Below are 19,790 nucleotides of genomic sequence, written 5' to 3'. Positions count from 1 at the left end.
CATTTCCCACAGAAATGGCAGGCAGGTCGGCAGGACATGGATTTCAAAAGTCGATGTATCGTGTCCACTTCTTTGTGCCCTTTTCGTTCTCATCCATCCTAGGCCTCTGGATCAGTCAGAACAAGGACATGCAGCCCTCCATAGAAACCCAACACTGATCCAGTATTAAGTGAGTGTAATCCTCCTGTCTTACACACACCCTCGCACTGTTTAGTGTTTTATTTTCATTACCTTTTTACCCACAGGACGCGTTCCTCAGGCACTATTGTGGTGTTCTCTTCTTGGGTCTGAGTTGAGGTCCTGTAAGGTGACCCTGTAATCGAGGTCTTGTAATGTAATGGAACAATTGGAGCCCAATAAAGCTGACGGATTCCAAAACGTCAGTACTTTAAGCAGACAAGATCTTGAGCTAATTCTCCCAGAGGAACACTGAAACCTTCATGGCAGATGTTCAGACTTCACCCTCCCTCCCCCACACTCATCCGTCATTTGACTTTTGGTTGCTTGGTGTAGGTTTTCCTTCATGTAGTCCTCTGTATCTCACTAGGACAGGAGAGTGAGTTAGTTAGTTAGTTAGTTAGTTTAATTTATTGTCCACGTGTGGAAATTTGTCTTCGGTCTCAACAGTAAAAAACAAACAGTTACAACAACAGCAACAACACTTTCTCATGGCAAAAACGTGCAGGACAACAGTGGCACATACATTGGAAAAACAACAAATCTAGCGAGACATGGTATCATTTAGTGCCTTAATGGCATTTGGTAGAGAGAGATGAGAGCATTTTTCCCCTACCACCTTCTCCAAAAATCCCACCCGTGTGAAGTGAGGGGCGCTCTTATCATCATACATCATCTCATTCTGGCCAATCACAATTTGCGTCCTCACTTTTGTCTTCAATGTTTGAGGAATTTTGGTTCATGGGTGGGATGGCCAACTTGGAAGGATTAACCACGTGAACCCCAGCATCCCTATCCTGTGCATGTCATAATTTAATTAGCATTTCCCCCCCCGAAAATAGCACATCTACAAGCTCATTATGTGACGTTGTGATCTTGTTGATCGGCTAATGACATCGTCACAGCTGATATGTGGACTTCACGTCTGCTATACAATTTTCAACCAGCTCATTGGCCTTGTAGTTAGTGTCCCCGCCCTGAGACTGGGAGGTCGGGGTTCGATCCCCAGCCGGGTCATATCAAAGACTGAAAAATGGGACCCAGTCATCAAGGGTTAGTTTCGGTTAGTCCCTGCCACATACTAGCATCATATCCAGGGGGTGTATTTTAATTAGCTAATTCAAATATTAATATTTGAGTCAAAACACATGCTGTGGAAGGTTTTATTACAAGGACAGTGTAGCTTAATACAATATGCAGTGAGTAAAAACAAAATATTGTTTCATAAAACTTAATTCCTATTTCATATTTGCATGCATAAATGTCAGTAGTAGTAGCTCAACAAGAGGCCATGTAAGGACAAGATGTCGGCACAGTGTAAGGAGTCAGAAATTATTTGACAAATCTATTAACGGAACACTATCATTTGCCGGCAAGCAGTTCACTCTTCACATTTGTCAAATTCAACCACGAGGTCATGCTGCTCACAGGACAGAAGGTTCCTCCCAAGGAGTGGGGTCCATTTTCAATCCCCTGGCACCAATAACAGGGCTGAGAAACCGAACGTGTAGCTTGCCAATTTCAAAGGCACTGGGTGGGGGAAATGTGTAGGCTACATCTATTCAGATGCTGTCATCCAAATGTTCATGCAGCCGCTCACCCCTGCTGTTGTGTCGTCTTTTCCTCCTAAATAGAAAACCAAATATCATATCACGATCAAGCAGAATTGGCATACCGGCTTCAAAAGACATAATAATTAATTACTCTGTCATTAACAAAGACATATACAGTATCACTTCCCCATATGGAAAGAATCTATGCAATATTCAGATTTTCCCCCAAAGCAATGCTTTAAGCTTCTAACACAAGAGCGTGCAGGTTTGAAGTGAGATGTGTATCTGTACATTGACTCCTGGCCCCACACAGTGTCAGCAGGCAAATCTACTGTACTGTACCTCCACAGGAGAAAAGCCAATACTCCTCCACATGCTACGAGGATGAAAAGGCACACCACGGCCGTCGTCGTAGCCCGGCCCTTGCCCTCTGTCTCACATGGTGCTGTCGGTGTCAGGCACAGAAAAAGGCAACAGTTCAGATACGGAAACACACACGCACACGCACACTCACACACACACACACACACACACACACACACACACACACACACACACACACACAAACTCAGACACAGACACACACACACAGTCACACACACACACACCCGAACAAGAACACTGAATTAATTAATCAATTAATTAACTGCACCAAGCTGAAAGTGACCTGGATGACTTTGAACTGTGCTGCTTTACCAGATGGGAAGATGTGCATTTATTTAGTGTCATTAGCTACAGTTCCAGCAGTAGGCTTCTGGCATTAGCAGTTTCTGGTTGCACAGTATTAGTCCCTGTGTTGGGTTACTGAGCCCAGATTGGAAAATCCCATTATAGCATAAACAGCGAATATTATATAAGCACTTTAAGGACACTACACAAGATTAGGATGCTACACAGACAGCCAGCAGAAGACTCTGAAGCTCTATTAACATTATGAAACTGATTTGATGCATGTCATATATTAACATGCACATACCAGAACAATGGTAAGAATGTTCTGTTTTATTCTTGAACCGAATAAACATTCGGTTCAGACTTTGAACACAACAGCAATGCATCCTGTGCACAGTGACATAACAAGGAGCGGATTGCTAGTGTCTGACCTACACTAATAGCAGATGGATGGCACTGGTCAGTGAACCAGCCTGAAGCGATACTGTACCTGCTGTGTATGTGGCAACGCTGTGGCCCAGCTTGTTAGTGACCATGCAGGTGAAGTGCCCACAGATGGGCGCGCTGGAGACATACAGGGTCTTCCCGTCTTTGGACACACTCCCCACAGATTTGCTAATGGCGTCTCTCTCGTAGAGCCAGCTGAATTGCGGGTCCGTCCCCCAGGCTTCTCCGCAGACAAGGATGGAGTGAGAGACGTTAACGCTCACGGAGACGTGGTGCACAGGCTCTGCAAAGACGCAGCAGGGTTCCATTTTGGGGGAGGGCGGGGGTAGACAGAGGGGAGGATCATTTCATGAGGGGAAAAAACATTCAGAATTGTGTCTCACTGCTCTTCTATTGAGAATTTGAGATATTTAGATTGTGTCAACGGTCATGACTCAGACACCTACACAGTTTATCCCCTGAGCAAGCATGCAGGCTCGATAAGCTCAATGGCAAACATTTGAGCACTTTCCATGAAACCAGGTAACCGGGGTAGAAGAGGAAACTTACATAGTGCAGCTTTATGTCTTTTTTTTATCGTGGTTTTTTTATTAAGGTTAGCAGCTGTCGGTGTATTCATTTTGTATTTCTTTGGTTTCGTACTACGGAGCCCCTAAGTCTTAGGGGCTCCGTAGTAGGGCCTAAGGGGATATGGGAAGAAAAATAAATACAATACAAAGTGGAGACCATCAAACTGTAATGAGTGGAGATGATGGTGAGATATGACGGAGAATATCTTCTTACTAGAGCTCCTCAGATAAAAGTAGAAGGGTGTCTAAAAGGGATGAGTGTGATTTCATGTTAGGGGTAAGAATGAAATGGAGAACCACAGAAATTGAGATGACAGATAGAGGGGAACTGATAAACTGACAGAGGTAGCAGAGGCTGACGGAAATGAAAGCAAGGATACTTTAAAAGGAAAATAGCTAAACCAGAACTGACTGGAAAGTGGAAACCTAATCCTCCGTGAGGAAACGAAAAGGCGTGACGGAATAATCCAGAAACAAAACCTAGGAGATTGTAGTGTGCAGAAAAATGGGATTCTGATAATACCATATTCTCTGACAATGCACTGTGCCGTGGTTTTCACTCCGTTCTGATCCGTCACGGTTATGGCATAAACACCATTGTCTGCTGGGGTGTATCCCTCAAGCTTCAGCGTCGTCCCCTGCTGTTCGGCGCTCACATGCGCATTTGGAAGTTTATCAGCACACTTTATGTTTTCGCCAGGACACGTGGCCACTGTCACTTTCCCGGGGGGACTTCCAGTTTCGGGTTCCCGTTCCCAGGTTACCATGGAGACCTCTTCCAGGGGTCCGTGGTTGATCTGGGCTTGGAGAACCAGACTGGTACCAGGGATTACATGGACGGGGTCCTCGTCCAGGATGTGCACAGACATACACCGGTAACCACACGGCACTGGCAACAGAGATTGGTTAGCATTGTTAATAGTTAATAGTGCATTCCAAGGACTGTCTGCTTGTGTATGCACTTGTATAGTGATAAATGAATATTTGACTATGTGGTTAACATTCTATATTTTGGCTGTTCGCCCAAGGGGAGTGCATTTTGAGATGATGACTAAAACTGCCAGCTGCAATAAGTAATCTACATGGTTCTGTCAATTTAGACTGCCATACTAGGATGTCATTTCCACAACTTTTTCCTCAGCATGGGATTTATGAATATGTATGCCTGTTTTCTGTCAGCTAGTGATTTATGGACCACGACAGCTGTGCCTAATGTGATATCCATCAAACCACATTAGTACGCTAAAATCTATGTCATAGTTGCAGCGGACCAAGTACAGTAAGCCCCTGTATTCACAGAGTTGCAGTGGACCAGGTAAAGCCTCATGTCTGTACTCACACAGGGACATTATTACCAAGTGTGCAGTAACTTTGTTAGAAACATAAGTAATGCACTTGCATGGGATACAAATGTAAAGGGCTGTTTAAGTGTCTATAATCTCTAAATATATTTACATACTTGCAAGTCTTGCATCTATAATCTACAATGCATTTACATACTTGCATCTACAAACACAATTACATTCTTTCTTGCATCTATTCTGGACAGAAACCTAGTATGGTTCAGCCTCAGATGACCTCAGAGGGAGCTCTGAGGTCACATACATAGAGGAAATGATATTTCAAGACAATAACCTGGCTAGACTCCCGATTTAATCATAAACCTTTTTTTCTTTGTTTTTTTGGCCTTACTTAAGAGAAGTAGCAGGGCAACTCTCCAGCATTGGAGATAATGAAGATCCATGATACCTGCAAATGAAAGACACACTTTGTGAAGGAATTGGTCTTTGACCTCACATTTTCTTGCAACATGTTTTCTCTATATTCACATGGAAGTGACGTGCAAAACACAGAAAGGACACTAACAACATTTCCAGACACAATAATATTTTTTAGAAAAAGGCAGATGCACACCTCAAAAGGTATTGGTGACAGGTGCGTAGGACAAAAGGTGGATAGCCTATATTCAAAAGGGATCTCTGAATGGCATCAAAGAAAAGGACACACTGTCAGAAAAAAAAGGGTATTCCTTGTTTTCCATTATAAGCACCACAACTTTGTAGCACTGCAACCTGCTGTAGAACCACAACTAATGTGCATGGGGCCAAAAACAAATTAGCTACATGGGAGCACACAAAATCAACATCAGGAAAATACTCCCAGCAGTATAGGAACACTGACCAAAGCTTTGTTATATAGACAAATATCTGTACATTCCATGTTCTATTTGAAGGGTGTTACATGAGAACAATACTTCAATTTGTCCAGCTGAGTACAATAATAAAATAAAAAAGCCAGCCTGCTAAACATGGAATTCACCTACCTTCCCGGCACGTAGATATACAACACAGATGAGTCAGAGCGGAGTCTTGGGCCAATTTCCTCGCCGCATTCAAAAGACTTTACCCAGGGGTAAGGTGTGGGACAACGTCTGCTTGCAGTTTTATGGCCCCAAATAAAACAATATCAGACAGGTATTCAATGTAGGCCTACTTGCCATTGTGTCAACAAAACATATCTAGGACCAGAATATAGCTCTGAAGATCTAAGCTCCAAAAAAATAATATAGCATGGCAAAACCTAGATGTTTATGGCATGTGACAAAATGTCCATTTGAGCAGGAGTAAAGGCCCCAGAAACTGGCGCTTCTCTGAGAGGTGTGAGAGGTCCATGCAGTGAGAGGTTCTGTACGTAGGCGTCAGCTAGTTTCCATGCTGCACGATTTCCTCTACCCCTTCCTGTACAGTAATTGCCATTTGCTATCGCATTGAGTTTTAAATAGTTACACTCTCCACTCTCCAGTGGAATAACAGCGCCCCTCATAACCCCACATAACCCCCCACACACCCTTCCTTATAGCCCGAACCTCTATCAGCAGCTTGGCCGACACACACACTCCCACAACAATGCAACAAGTTCGATTGTGTTGATGTGGATTCCAGCCACACTGAGTCACTGTTCAAACAGACCTGTAGATAAAAACAGCATCATAAATACAATAAAATAGAATGGAATGGAATAAAACTACATTATTTTAAAAGTTAGCTGTTGAAAGTGTTAGAATGTTATGCCATTTAGTTTTTTGTTTTGTTTTTGTTTCATAACTTATCCGCCAGATTGTTTCAATTAAAAATATATACTTTCAGTAAAGTACTGTGTTATGCATTGTTGTATGTATTATTAGCTGGATGGATAGACACACTGACACAAGAACAGGGCAGGCTCTCTCTCTCTCTCTCTCTCTCTCTCTCTCTCTCTCTCTCTCTCAATAAAAAATGTTATCTGGACATGGCCAGTGGGTGGCACTAATATATCAGATGAAAAATGCTTTGTCCTTACCTCAACTTTCTAATGTTGAATGTTTTTGGGTATTAAATAAATCTGTCGCTTGGCGCAAAATTCACAACATTTATTGATTTTGGTCCACATAGACATAGCTTATTGAGAAGAGCACCACCAGTAAAGCTTTGACAAAGACAGTCTCTGCAGGCGTTTGAAGTTTTAGGATAACGAACAATAAACAGCGCAGCGTGGCACTGTACACAGACTGTACATCCTGTAAAAACAAGTCCAAACTGCGTTTTGGTTTATAAACAGCGGGGTACAGTTGTAGTTGTAGTTGTGATTTGTGCACGTACCTGGCTGTCGGGACTCGAGACCTATTACTCTATGCTCGAGACTGGGAACACTGCACACTCTCGCCACTTCCGAATCCTTAGTTCCTTCACGTTATTAGCCTCCTACACTAGAGCTGTTGGGTTGGGAGCATAGACTGTAAAAGGTTGGGAGGCGGGCACATGTGTGTGCGTGGCTGTGTGTGCTAGCAGCAGCCTGCACCACCAGGCTCCGCCAAACGTTTTGCAACACAACTACAGTCGTTGCAACAGACCGTTGGGCCGTTGGGCCACAAGGGTTGCCTCTGGGCCCCAACGGTCCCTATAGTAACGCCCCACTCCAAGTCCCCAACTCCAACCATTTACAATTTATTTTTTTAACCCCTTTCAACCTGGTACCCCTATAATTTGTAATTAAAAAATGGTAATGTAGGCAACCAGTTTTAATTTAAGTTTTCAGAATTTTTCTAAAATAGCAAATCTACAAGATCACAACCATCAATACATCACATGTTATGGTCCCCGTCCCCCCGTCCCCTAAATTGAACATTGAACATTTTCCATATTTTTGGCCAAAAAAAAAATATATAGTCTCCCCAAATGTATATTTTCTGGAAGTCAATAAATCCAAGATAATTTGTCTCCTGCAATGGTTAGGCCTATGCATGTTTTACACAGATATTGAAGCATTACAGGTTTTGTTGATATTAAAGTTATGATACCCTGTCTGTCTTTTGGCCACAAACTCATTCCAGTGACTTCACCTTGGAGGCCAACTTTGTGTTACAATCGAGATACCTCTAAATAATACAAGGTACCTTGTATTGTACCTTCAAAATGGAATTGAAATGGAATTTAATCTCCAATTCACTAGCAACCAATATAATTAGTTCCATCCTATTCACTTTTAAAGCATTATTCTCTGCCCCAATGAAAATAATAGTGAGATATGAGAAATGTGTTCAATAAAAGGGAATTATTGTAACTTCCTAGCTGGGCTGCTAGGCTGAGGCGAGACTCCCCAGAATGCCTCAGGGCATGTTGTGTGTCTGTTATGTTTTTATTGTGCTTATTATTTAGTTAGTAGGCTATGTGCAAGGCATTGTGTTTATTGGGTTTAATGTGTCTGGGGTTCATGTATTATGTGTTGTAATAAATGTGTATTTGTCGCATTACTGTGATAGAGATGGGTAATTACAGGGAGCATGGGGGGGGGGGGTATGATACAATAAACGCTACCTCAAAATGTCTTATTGTATGCTATATTATTAGGTTGTAATTATAAATATGCATGCTAGATCACAATGGACACATCTGGCCACCCCTTGCTCCAATACTGTGACTCAACAGGTCAGTGTTGCCAGATATTTTGAGAGAAATAAGTAACCATGGTATGTTGAAAACAATAACACATGAGCACATTTTAAAATAATCTGGATGGGGGAGGTTTTTGTTAATATTTTAATAACACAAATCTGGTGCGAGCGTAACAGGGGTCCCTGGCACAAAGTATTTAATACAGTAGGGGCTACTACTACACTTTAGAAACAAGCAGAAGAACAAGCCAAAAGTCCCTTATAATAAGCGGACATGGCAACACTCCAACAGGTGTGTCTTCTTGACTGTCTGAGGTGGAGCACAAGGAAGTGGACGATTAGTTACAAAAACAAACAACATGAACGCATTGAGATGTTTGGTGCACAATCAATGAAGATGAAGGCAGCTGCAAAACGCTTTCGTAAGTCTGAAGTCTTTGTGCTTTAAGAACACAAATAAATGTGGTAGCTAAATGTAGGCTAATTGAATAGCTATGGTGTATTACTGTATTAATCTTGTCACACAATGTCTTTTAGCAATTAGCACTAATATGGCTAATGGGATATTTTATTTTTCTCTTTCACAGCAGCATTCAGTCCCTTTGAGACTGCATCTCTCCATAAACCGATCCGACCGAGGAGATGAAGGGACATATCCTTCCACTTGTTCTGTTATTGGCAGGTAAAAAGGCACTTTCTTTGATTTCACCTAATCTTCTGGCTAACCCTGATATTTGCCAGGAGATTCTTGGCTCTGCCTCTGACTCCTCTGTGGGATACGTACGTTTGGGAGTAGCTATGTAGGCCTACTACAGTCGGTATTCCTTCCATGCATATTTTAAAACAAAACATTACAAGCAGAATGTCACTCCTAAACGGCTCTTAAACCTGCCTGACTGCATTCCAGTGAATCTGCTCAGTGCTCACCGTGGTGTTGCCATGATCAGACGGATGTACAAGCTCACAACGCTGCATTGCGACAACCTGGTAGCTTATTTCTTTTGCTAAATCTGGCAACACTGATTTCATTTGTGACTCAGGATTTGTTTTAGTTCCACTGTTTTAGTTCCACTTTTCCACAGTGTCAGTGGAAAACCATTTCAGACTCTAGAATGATGCTTTTAATCAGGTAGCCTACTAAAATAAACTTTTTTTTAAAAAAACAGTCCTGGATCAATACAGAAAACCTGTGCAATCTATCTCGGTGTTAACACTGTCATTCTGCTCTTTGTTGTGTGTACAGTACCTTGTAAACACATTCAAGGTTGATCAGGATGATTTGATTCACTACAATTCATTAGTGTTGGCTTTCTTGCACAGTTTGTGTCATTGACAGAAAATCCCCTCTTGTAGAATCCCTATTCCCTAGGGATTGCCTGTCTGTAGTTAAGTTATAAGTAACCTAAAACATACAGTACACCTTCGGTCCACAAGCAAAACAGTTTTTATTTTTAAAACTAGAGGACATCTTAATTCAAAATCAAATTGGTTGCAAAAGCTAAATATTGACTTGTTGATCCATTTAGATCCGAGGACGATTCTACAAATGCTTGCTAAATTAGTAGTTCTTTCAAAAATAGCAGATTTACACGCTCGTAATAGGCAATATAACACTAAGATCTATAATGATCTATAATTTCACGTTTTTGGTGTTGAAAGTGTAAAATCACTTAAATCAGGCATTTCAAAGGAAGGAGAAAACTCTAATTTCAATATTGAAACAGAATCACTAATATCTTTCATGATTTTCATAGACTGGTCTGTCTCATCAAGACGCATACCTATACCTAAAAGAATAAATAAGAATCTAAAATGTTTTGTTTCTCTGTTTCTCATTGGACATGGCCTCTACATAAGGCATACACTTTCCTTCCCCCACTTGTGTTGTAGTTGTCATATCTCTGCTGCTAAAATTATTCAGTATTTAAGTCCGACGTCATTTTGTAGTGCTACGTTACGTCCGGGTCCAAGTGGCACCAGCTCCCGTCCGCATCCCATTGTAAATAGAATATCTAAACGCGTGAATCTTTTTAAATTGACGTTATTTTTCAGAAAGGAATCCATAGAGGGTTAAAATGGGTCCTAATGCTTCCAACTCGAGTACAATTATTAATGTTTTGTACAAGTGTCCATGACAACAAAAGTATATGATGTGGAGACAATAAAGACTATTATTATCATTATTATTGAAGGTGGCAACAGTCCATTTGCTCGGTAAAATATTTCGGGGGATATTTAGAATGTGTGCAGGCTTGATTATGTTGAATCTAGTTTGCATTAATGAGGATTTAGTTGACACAATAAAATATAATGGCGATAGTATTCCATGTGGGGCAGACGGCCTGTCACAGCCAGATTTTGGAGAGCAGCACAGCTTTGTTGTTGTGAGGAAAGCGGTAAAATTAGACTTTCGTGGTTGTTTTCGTCTCAGATTTAGTCTGACGGAGCGTCACAGTATAACTCCATGGGGACACAAAAGCGACACAAAAGTAGGACCCGGAAGTATCTCAGGAGGGGGCGCTCACGTCACAGCTAAAATACTGAATGGACATGCCAAAGTTATATTTAAAGAATCTCCTCCCACAAACATTGAACATGTTGGTGATAATTCCACCCAGAGGCTTTTCAAAACCCACTGAAAAAAGAAATTCCTACTTCGACAGAAACCATCTTCCTTTCTGTTTCTTCTAAGTCTTTAATCCCACTTTTAATAGCCTCCTTCTCTCTCTCTTCATCATCACTTTGAAAATGTTTTGGTCCCGCAGCTGCTGTCATGAGCAAAGACCCAGTTCCCATCCGGTTCCAGATCGACCCAGTGCTGGTTCAGACCAGGACTGAGATAGTCTTCACGGTACTGACTGTGACAGACGTCCTGGCCTTCACATGGTATTCCCCCGGTGGGGAGGCCACGCCCCTGGGTCTCTGGGCGAACGGAGGGCCCGTTATTAACAACGTGGCTCAGTACCAGGGCAGGGTCACCATCTCCGCCACCCAGCTCCGGATCAGCAGTGCCCAGCTCCGAGATGCCGGGAACTACTCGGTTGAAGTGGCCCCCATGGCCACCACTGGCCTTGACACCAACTCCCGTTCGATACAGCTGAGGGTGTTCGGTAAGAGATAAAAGGACGGATCGCTTGTGAAGGTGCTATGAAGGGCCTAGGAAGGGTGAGGGAGGGGACGGACATCTCCATAGAGGGTAGAGACTGTTTCGGGAGGGGAGTAATTGCATGGGGGAGAAAGAGGTCGAAAGAAAGCGACTGTGTGGGTTAGAAATAATAATGAAATTAGTGACCCATAGTAGTAGTAGTAACAAATTAATTAAAAATGGGGTGTTAATAATGCAAATGGTTCAGGTTTTTATGCAATTTCAAGACTTAATTCCATTTTAACTCACTCCCTGAGTCCCTGGGCTTATCTTATTTAACCCATTCTGAACGGACACCCATTTTGGTGTTAGCATCATGTTATGCTTTATCTATTGAAAAATAGCAGATCTACAAGCTCATATCGCGCCACCGAGTGGCGCGATATGAGCTTGTAGGTCTGCTATTTTTGAAAAATCGAAGAACGACTGACATTTTTTGAATCTGATCTCAGGTCAGAATGGGTTAATCAGACCAGTGTGTGTCCAGTGGAAATCTCGTATGAATCTGATCCCCGGTCAGAATGGGTTAAGATTCACAGAGCATGAGAGCTGATCAAGGATCACTGACCAATAGACGTGGGTCAAATAGCTTTCTCATTAATTTTTTGTTTTACGCTGCACATAGCAGCACCCATTGAGTGGTACTTACTACTTGCTGAATGAGTACAGTTCACAGTGTTCACAAGTTGTCAATGGCAAAACAAAGAAACATGACCACTGTCCTAACTCCTAAATCAACTAAGTGGAAAAAGCAGCACTCCAAAATACCACTTAGTTGGTTTATGAGTTAAGTTATTTTCAAAACTGAGCACCCACTGCCTTAACCTATAGGGCAGTTTCCAGAGGAAGCACACCTGTTTTTACTTTCTTTAAAGAAATATGACCTTTGGATGGTTTCCCCAGTCAGTCGTGATAAGGTGACATACAAAACCAGTTTAGATTTAGCACTCTCAGATGTATAGGAAACCAAATGATGCCTTGCATTGATGTGTATATACAGTAACTGAATATACTTATAATATGGCATCAGTCCAGTGGGCCCAGCTGCCTTTTCCACCATTATACTGTATATCAGGCCAACTCATCAGCTCTCACTGGATCAATTTAGCACCTGTGTCACACATCAATGTTTACCATGGGAGGACCACAGGTCCTAGCAAAAGGCGGGGCTGCAGAATCTATTTGCAAATTTGAGAAGACATTAGAGCTGCTCGCCAGTTTCCTGCATACATTCCTTTGCAGCTTGGTTCTTTTTAGTCACAGCTTCCTCCATCCATACACTGCCTTCCCGCCACTCCAATTATTCGTCTTAGGCTGCTAGCCAAAGTGGCATCTCAGCCACCACTCGTACCGTCTGCCCCTTTATTCACCATCTGTGCCTGTGCCGGTGTGCCCTGTATGTGCATCCTTTTTCGACCTTCATTTACTGTACTTTGACTGCACCAAAGTAGTCTCGGCAGAAAGAAATACGAGCTACATTGTTTTGTCACTTGTGACTTTTGATGTTCTCTAGTCTTTGGTCTGTCATGTAAGATAACGTCTAAATGTCACATTTATTAACTTTATTTCTGAGTAGTAGTAGTAATTCATCCGTGGTCGTTCTTCACAGTGAATCCTTTCCCCACATTCTGCTCTGTCCGGTAGACGCAGTAGCCGGGGTGACTCTGTCTGTTCCCTCAGTGGCTTTGGAGGGAGGCAACGTGTCTCTGAGCTGCACGTGGACGGCTGGCACTGAGACCAGCGTGCAGTGGGGTAAAGGGGGATCGGCCATCAACCCCGACTCCAGGATCACCATCTCAGCCGGCTCACTGCTCATCAACCCAGCCAGACGGGGCGATGCCGGGGAGTACAGCTGCACAGTCAGCAACCCTGTCAGCGCCGACACTGCCACGCGGAGCCTCACCGTCTACTGTAAGTTAGCGCAGGTGTCTCTCGAATGCTGGCATGGGGTTGCTGATAAAAGGACAACTTTAATATGGGAATGTTTTCCTTATTTGATACATCATTTATTTTGGTCCATGATGATGACGAGGTCAATGTAAAATCGAGTGCTACCTAGTGTGTATCAAAACACTGACAAATGTCAGCCAAAATCCTTCATTCTAAACAGTCAATTTTGTCCATGGTTTATTGATCTCAATTTCTGATTCTTATTTGCTGCTTTTTATGTTGTCCTGAACACATCACTGATTCTGACATAACATAATGTTCCAATGTGATTCGCTGGGGCCTACATTGTTACAAAGACAGATTTGGCAGTACTTCATTTAGTGGCCACCAGTGCGTACAGAACGTTGTTGGTGAAATCTTGAACAAGAGGTCCCTGTTCTGGCTGTATGTTAGCTGTCAAACTCAAAAGTCACCAAGATAAATTCCTTTACATCGAGCGATAAATCTGTTCTAATGTAACGAGTTACAGTTAAAAACCGGGAAAGCGTCTGTGTCATTTAGATTTGAGCGAAAAAGCATTATTTTAGACTTGGCTATTCAAAAATAGCGGATCTACAAGCTCATAGTGCAGCGCGAATATATATCTTAATCGTCAAATTTTGTGCAAATCTTTTAACTTTTTAAAGGTATATTCAGTGATTTCACTTAATTCAAATATCACTTATTTTTTTGTTTTGTTGTGATAATCCTCCCTACTATAGAGTGTGCTGACCATATAAGGAGTTCCTCCCTGTCCCCAGTTAACCCCTGGGGGTCAAAAAACCTTAGGTTTAGTTTTTGACTCTCTATCCTGATTGGACGAAAGGCTGGGTCCCACAGCCAAAAACGAAACCTAAGGTTTTTTGAGTGAAATCACTGAATATACCTTTAACTCAAATCCCCGGAACAAAATATTTTCAGATGGGGAAAGCCAAATGCATACAATTTTGCGTGGTCCTTGACATGAAACAGTTTGAGCACCACCGATATAGCAATTTTGAAGACATTTGTAGAATCGGGCTCAGGTCTTAACTCTTAATGGGATGAAGTGGTGCTGATTCTGATGTCTTTCACACTGTCGCATAACCAGATGGTCCAGACATCCCTGTGCTGACCAAGTCCACCCCGGCAGAGTGTGTCGGGGGAGGGGACGCCGTGGTGGGACAAACGGTGCGACTCACCTGCACGTCGGATTCGCTTCCCCCCGCCCTCTTCTCGTGGAAACACGACGAGCAGCCCGTGGCTTCCGGCCAGCCAGATAGCGGCGTCCTCAGCGTTCAGACATTTTCGGCCAATCAGAGTGGCCGATACACCTGCGTGGCCAAGAATGCTATAACCGGAGGCACGTCCGAACAGGGGACAGACCTGGACATTGTGGGTGAGTTACTGTACACTGGATATCGACCGACTGTATGTGAGCAATAATGATTGCTGTTATCTTCGGTCTCAGTCTCTGTGTCCAGGTTCCATCTTGATGACAGGAGAGAGGACCAGAGTGTAACTCCAAAAGACTGATTTGGTCAAAGTCATTGAGTGACTTTCAGCCATTTCTCCTTCAATTATTTTCCTCTCCTTTCCATTTTTTTTTTACTCTGTCTCAGCTCACATTACTTTAATTCTCATCTGCTTCTCGCCATGTCTGTGTGTTGTCCTTTCCTTTTCCGCTATCGATTCATCAAGCCTTTTTTTTTAGAATCTGTTCTTTTGTCCTATTCCCCCTTCTCCTGCCTGTCTGAGGCCCAGACTCATTATCGTTATTAATTCCTCTCCTCTTTCTTAGGCACGTGTCTCAGTGGAGGGGCAGTGGCGGGGATCGTGATTGGTTGTTTGGTTGCGCTGATCTTAATCATCCTGGCCATTGTGTTGCTGGTGTGCTATAGAAACAGTTAAGTGCATGTGTGTGTGTGTGTGTGTGTGTGTGTGTGTGTGTGTGTGTGTGTGTGTGTGTGGGTTGCACACACGACTGTGTCTGTGTTTCTCTGCTAATGTCCGCCTAGCCTCAGTACCCAGGCTTTAATGTCTAACCATTTGTTAACCCATTCTGACCTGAGATCAGATTCATACGAGGTTTCCGCCGGACACACACTGGTCTGATTAACCCATTCTGACCTGAGATCAGATTCTAAAAATGTCAGTCGCTCTTCGATTTTTTTCAAAAATAGCAGACCTACAAGCTCGTATCGCGCCACTCGGTGGCGCGATATGAGCTTGTAGATCTGCTATTTTTCAATAGCTAAAGCATAACGGTTGACTGCCTCACTATACATTATCCCGCTTATTACACGGCTACTTGTGAACAAAATTAATAATTTGATGCAAAATATTGATTACGAAAATGTTTCCATCAGCTTATAAGCTCCCGCTCCGATAGTAATGTAAACATTCTGCTATTCAGAAGTACAGTAGCAGCCTATGACTTTTATTTTTAAGTCATAGGCTTTGTCAACTTATTTTGTGTGTGAGTAAATGTGTACTCGCAGTAATATGGCTGTATCTGCCGGTGCTGAAGTGACATTTGATTCTGTCATGTCTGTTATTACAGCAAACCGCAGGTTGAGAGATTGTTTTGCCAAGTCCAGGCAAAACCCCAGGCTTATGGTAAGACACTGCAATGTTGACGATCAATACATCATTGGGGCTGCCATTTTTTATTGACCATGGGATGGTGCTGTAGAGCTTTTCACTAACTAACTCTGTGTGTGTGTGTGTGTGTGTGTGTGTGTGTGTGTGTGTCTCTCTCCCTCCACTCTGTCTCTCTCCTTCCATTAAGCCACCAGATCCACTGCCACATGGTTCGAGGGATTTGCAGCAAAGTCCTCATCCTGATCCACCCCTCCATGACTCCAATACACCCGTACAGAACCAGAACCGACTCTACACAATCCCATGTGAAGGCCATGGGAACCGACACTCGCCAATGAACGGCCCACATAACTCTAACGCGCAGCAACACAATGGCTTTACTCACACAAATGGACTCCCACACAATGTCATTCAGAATGGCAATTCATACCCGCACAATGGCAGAGATAACCCGGCGTTTACACACGCATTTGATCAAAGTGCAAACGCACTTCCAGCGCACACACAGCAGCAGAGCTCTAATATTCTTATACAGGCTGGTACTACCCAGGGCGGTGCCCAGCCCGCAACGGTACATGTTAGCCTCAACGCTCTGCCACCAACTGCCCAGCAAAACGGCAATGCACAGATGCCTACCGTTCACGTCAATTTAAATTCATATCCGAGCAATGGCCAACCAACACATCAGTCACTCCCACTCGGTAATAACCCACAAGACAGAACCCTTAACAATCCTAGCGCTTCACAAAACGGCAACCCGCAGAACATGACTGAGCAAAGAGGACTATCATTCCCTGATGACCGCCAACAGACTGATCACTTAGACCGGAGTCGTCAACCACATGCTGGGCTTATTCCTACTAGTTACACGCACAGCAACAGGCACAACATTGCACAGCAACATACCACCACGCAGACCTACATACAAGACCCAGTAACTAATATCACACAACACGCGATTCCACCCAATTTGAACCCTGCATCACGTGATGGCATCTCTATGCCACGTGATGGCAGGTCCGTGCCACGTGATGGCAGCTCCCTGCCCCACAGTGCCTCGGCGAGTGCCGGTTCCCGCCGTCCCCGCCAAATGCCATGGGATCGTCTCAGAGGGACACCGGCGTATCCCAGTGATGCAGTTAACAGAGGGCAGGCATCGCCTCACTCCACCTCAGGCTATAGCACTGACTACACTTCCCAGCCTCCCACACAGCAGGCTACAATCTCCCACAGGACTCGGCATCAACGTCCAAACCGGACCACACGAGAGAGCAGAGGCACATCCCCACAAGCTGTACCACCGACGGGCAGAGAATCTCATGGAACCGACCTCCGGGGACAAAACGCCCCCGATACGAGACGGCTCGAGGCTGACCATCACGTGCACACAAGACCTCGTTCACAAAGGCCTAGCTCTCAGCAAGACGTCAGAAGCATGCCTCAGAGCCGCAATGCCCCCAGGCAGGCAGATGTACACAGCAGTAGGCCCGAGGCACTGCAGGGCTCCATAGGCCATGTTAATGCGTCACAAGCAGCTACTACACTACAGGGACCGGCTGTGTTACAGGGCACTGATACAAGAGCTCTGGCTGATCCTAATCATCTCCCACAGGCGTACATGGCACAGCAACAGACACAGAAGGCATCGCGGGGCCTGGATCCACAGACACAGGCTGGCTTACAGGGTGCCAATCGACCTCGCCAAGGAGACACTAATACAGTCCCATACCCTTCTGAAAACCCTAGTAATCTCACACCGGCTGCACTACAGATGCACACACAGAAGGCTCAAACCTTCCAAAATCGCAACCAACAGACCCAGGCTGCCCTGCTCAAACCTGGACGGCAGCCTCAAGCCACTACAGCCGGGGTCCATCGCCCTCCAAACCTACCTCCGGTCATCCCCATGGCCCAGTTCCAGGCACTCCCTAAGGAACACACTCGCCACGCATCCCCAACTAGGTTTCCCAGACCCCCTGTTAACATCCCCATGGCTCAGAGGCACCCACAGCGCCCGAATGCTCACCACCACCACCCTGCTGCCATGCATGTGAACCCACATCACCATCCTGGAAATGCACATAGGTGGCATGGCCATGCACCTGGCCACAGGCATCCTGCCCACCCAGCCCACCCACACCAGGTGACTGAAACACACGCATTCCATATGTTCAGTGATGGTGCAGCTTTCCACCACATGGCTCTCTTATCTCAGATGTGCACTTATGCCTGTCATATCCTGTCATCTTTCTGCCATACTTGCATAGCGAGGAAGAGTGTAGTTTATTTTATTGCCAGGCTTCTACCCCTACATACGCCCTCTGTCAGATTGTTTCTGTCTATACGACTGCATTTATTGAGGGATGCTTGACAGCAGCTTTTAGTGCAGCTAGTCGTTTTCTGCCACCCCCCTGCCACAAAAATTAATTTAGTGTTATTTCTTTGGAACTACAGAATTGTTGGTATACGATTGTCATGAAGTTGAAAGTAGACTGACAGTGATGCATGCCATGTCTGTAATGAAGGGCTTCTTCTGTCTTTCTAACAACAGGCTCACAGAGGGAGGCCAACATGGTGAGATGTCCACATCCCACGTATCGTCCTATAGCCACTAACCAAAGCAACAGCTCACAGACTGGATTCGCCGTCAAGCCAGCAAGATTGACAACGCAATATCCCACATCGTATGAAGTCGCCTTGTGTGCCGAGTCCTAAAATCCTTTTTTGTTCTTTAACGAGTAGAAAACATCTGACATTGGGATGAGGTAATTACACTTGTTTTAGTATAAAACATTATTAGAATGTCGTGGAAACGACTGACAGAGACAGTGAGAAAATAATTTCACTCACGACGGACTATAGAATGGGCCATGGTGCTATAAAAAGTGAAAAGTATGAGGAGGTTCTGCACAGTTGGAGCAATGCAAGTTCTTTAATAAAAAATCCAAGCTTTTGGTCGGATGGCCTTCATCTGACCCAAAACGTGGCATTTATTTTTTATTAAAGAAACTTTCATTGATCCAACTGTGCAGTTTCTGTCAGTGCACTCTTCAGCCACTGACAGAAACATTATTTGGGGGGATGTTATGATATTCAGTGATATCATACCATGACTAATTGGTCACAACTGTGGCGATCATACTGTATATTTTGTCTGAAAAAACCTTCAGGAAAAAACCTTGAAACTGTCTGAATACTGAATTTTTTTTGAATTAGATGCAAGATATAAAATGGTGTTTGTGTAGTACATTGATTACATTACATTACAAGTTACAAGTACAAGTTGAGGAAAACCACAGATCTCCGATGTAAGGTCGCACGTCCGTTTGAGATGTTTGCACAAATATATTTGTATGCTCATTAATAGCAGACTTTACAGTGAGAGTAAAAGAGAATGAGCCGATGAGATCGATTCCGGCAGATTGGAGCTGTATGTCTCCTGGGAACTGCAAATGATGAGGGAAGAGGGAAAACCCACTGTAGCGGTCATGTATTTATACTCAATTATTTATTTAACGTCTGCTGTTTACAGATGCTTCTCTTGACTGTTCTCAATTAGGGGGATTTACCTCAGTGGCGCGTGACCGCAATGCTCAGCTGACTATGAAGGGGACCCCCTAAAAAACGGATGAGCGCTTAATTAATGAAGCGCCTTTATGTGACTTAAATGACTCGGAAAATAATCACACCCGCGCATGAAGGAGGTCACAGCACAAAAGGCCGGGTGTTCCCGTCTTTCCCCTGGACAAAATCACATTGTAACAATTCACTCAGGGAGTAGACGG

General features: G+C 43.9%; 2 protein-coding genes across 7 annotated transcripts; one reads left to right on the top strand and one right to left on the bottom strand.

Moving 5' to 3' along the window:
* Window positions 1-1,326: 1,326 nt before the first annotated feature.
* LOC310855523 (uncharacterized protein) lies at window positions 1,327-7,184 on the bottom strand. 5 transcript variants are annotated; one of them, XM_083760558.1, is made up of 8 exons: window positions 7,057-7,136; window positions 6,285-6,387; window positions 5,742-5,849; window positions 5,111-5,167; window positions 3,942-4,307; window positions 2,893-3,132; window positions 2,073-2,175; window positions 1,327-1,803 (listed from the first exon to the last, which is right to left on the bottom strand). In XM_083760558.1, the coding sequence occupies exons 4-8, from the start codon at window positions 5,160-5,162 to the stop codon at window positions 1,740-1,742; spliced, it is 825 nt and encodes a 274-aa protein (XP_083616684.1). In that variant the 5' UTR covers window positions 5,163-5,167; window positions 5,742-5,849; window positions 6,285-6,387; window positions 7,057-7,136; the 3' UTR covers window positions 1,327-1,739. The 5 variants fall into 5 exon arrangements, with proteins under 5 accessions (XP_083616684.1, XP_083616685.1, XP_083616682.1 ...); XM_083760559.1 differs by lacking the exon at window positions 7,057-7,136 and adding an exon at window positions 5,333-5,397 and having other exon boundaries at window positions 6,285-6,516; XM_083760556.1 differs by lacking the exon at window positions 6,285-6,387 and having other exon boundaries at window positions 7,057-7,184.
* A 1,484-nt stretch (window positions 7,185-8,668) lies between these two features.
* On the top strand, window positions 8,669-18,822 carry LOC310855690 (uncharacterized protein). 2 transcript variants are annotated; one of them, XM_083760797.1, is made up of 9 exons: window positions 8,669-8,770; window positions 8,936-9,030; window positions 11,114-11,458; window positions 13,138-13,404; window positions 14,513-14,800; window positions 15,203-15,307; window positions 15,965-16,020; window positions 16,193-18,148; window positions 18,557-18,822. In XM_083760797.1, the coding sequence occupies exons 2-9, from the start codon at window positions 8,991-8,993 to the stop codon at window positions 18,581-18,583; spliced, it is 3,084 nt and encodes a 1,027-aa protein (XP_083616923.1). In that variant the 5' UTR covers window positions 8,669-8,770; window positions 8,936-8,990; the 3' UTR covers window positions 18,584-18,822. The 2 variants fall into 2 exon arrangements, with proteins under 2 accessions (XP_083616923.1, XP_083616922.1); XM_083760796.1 differs by having other exon boundaries at window positions 8,691-8,770; window positions 8,939-9,030.
* Window positions 18,823-19,790: the final 968 nt, after the last annotated feature.

The sequence above is a fragment of the Protomyctophum parallelum genome, assembly GCF_964188405.1.
Source record: "Protomyctophum parallelum genome assembly, chromosome: 3".
NCBI classification, from domain to species: domain Eukaryota; kingdom Metazoa; phylum Chordata; class Actinopteri; order Myctophiformes; family Myctophidae; genus Protomyctophum; species Protomyctophum parallelum.
This window is presented reverse-complemented; position numbering and strand designations above follow the sequence as displayed.

Bases quoted from the DNA above. Each gene is read 5' to 3' on its own strand.
- LOC310855690 (XM_083760797.1), top strand. From the start codon at position 8,991: ATGAAGGGACATATCCTTCCACTTGTTCTGTTATTGGCAG. The intron at 13,405-14,512 runs GTAAGTTAGCGC...TCGCATAACCAG, and splicing joins GCGGAGCCTCACCGTCTACT to ATGGTCCAGACATCCCTGTG. The intron at 15,308-15,964 runs GTTAAGTGCATG...CTGTTATTACAG, and splicing joins GCTGGTGTGCTATAGAAACA to CAAACCGCAGGTTGAGAGAT.
- LOC310855523 (XM_083760556.1), bottom strand. From the start codon at position 5,162: ATGGATCTTCATTATCTCCAATGCTGGAGAGTTGCCCTGCTACTTCTC. The intron at 2,176-2,892 runs GTACAGTATCGC...TGACACCGACAG, and splicing joins CGTTGCCACATACACAGCAG to CACCATGTGAGACAGAGGGC. The intron at 1,804-2,072 runs GTACAGTACAGT...TTTTCTATTTAG, and splicing joins TTGGCTTTTCTCCTGTGGAG to GAGGAAAAGACGACACAACA.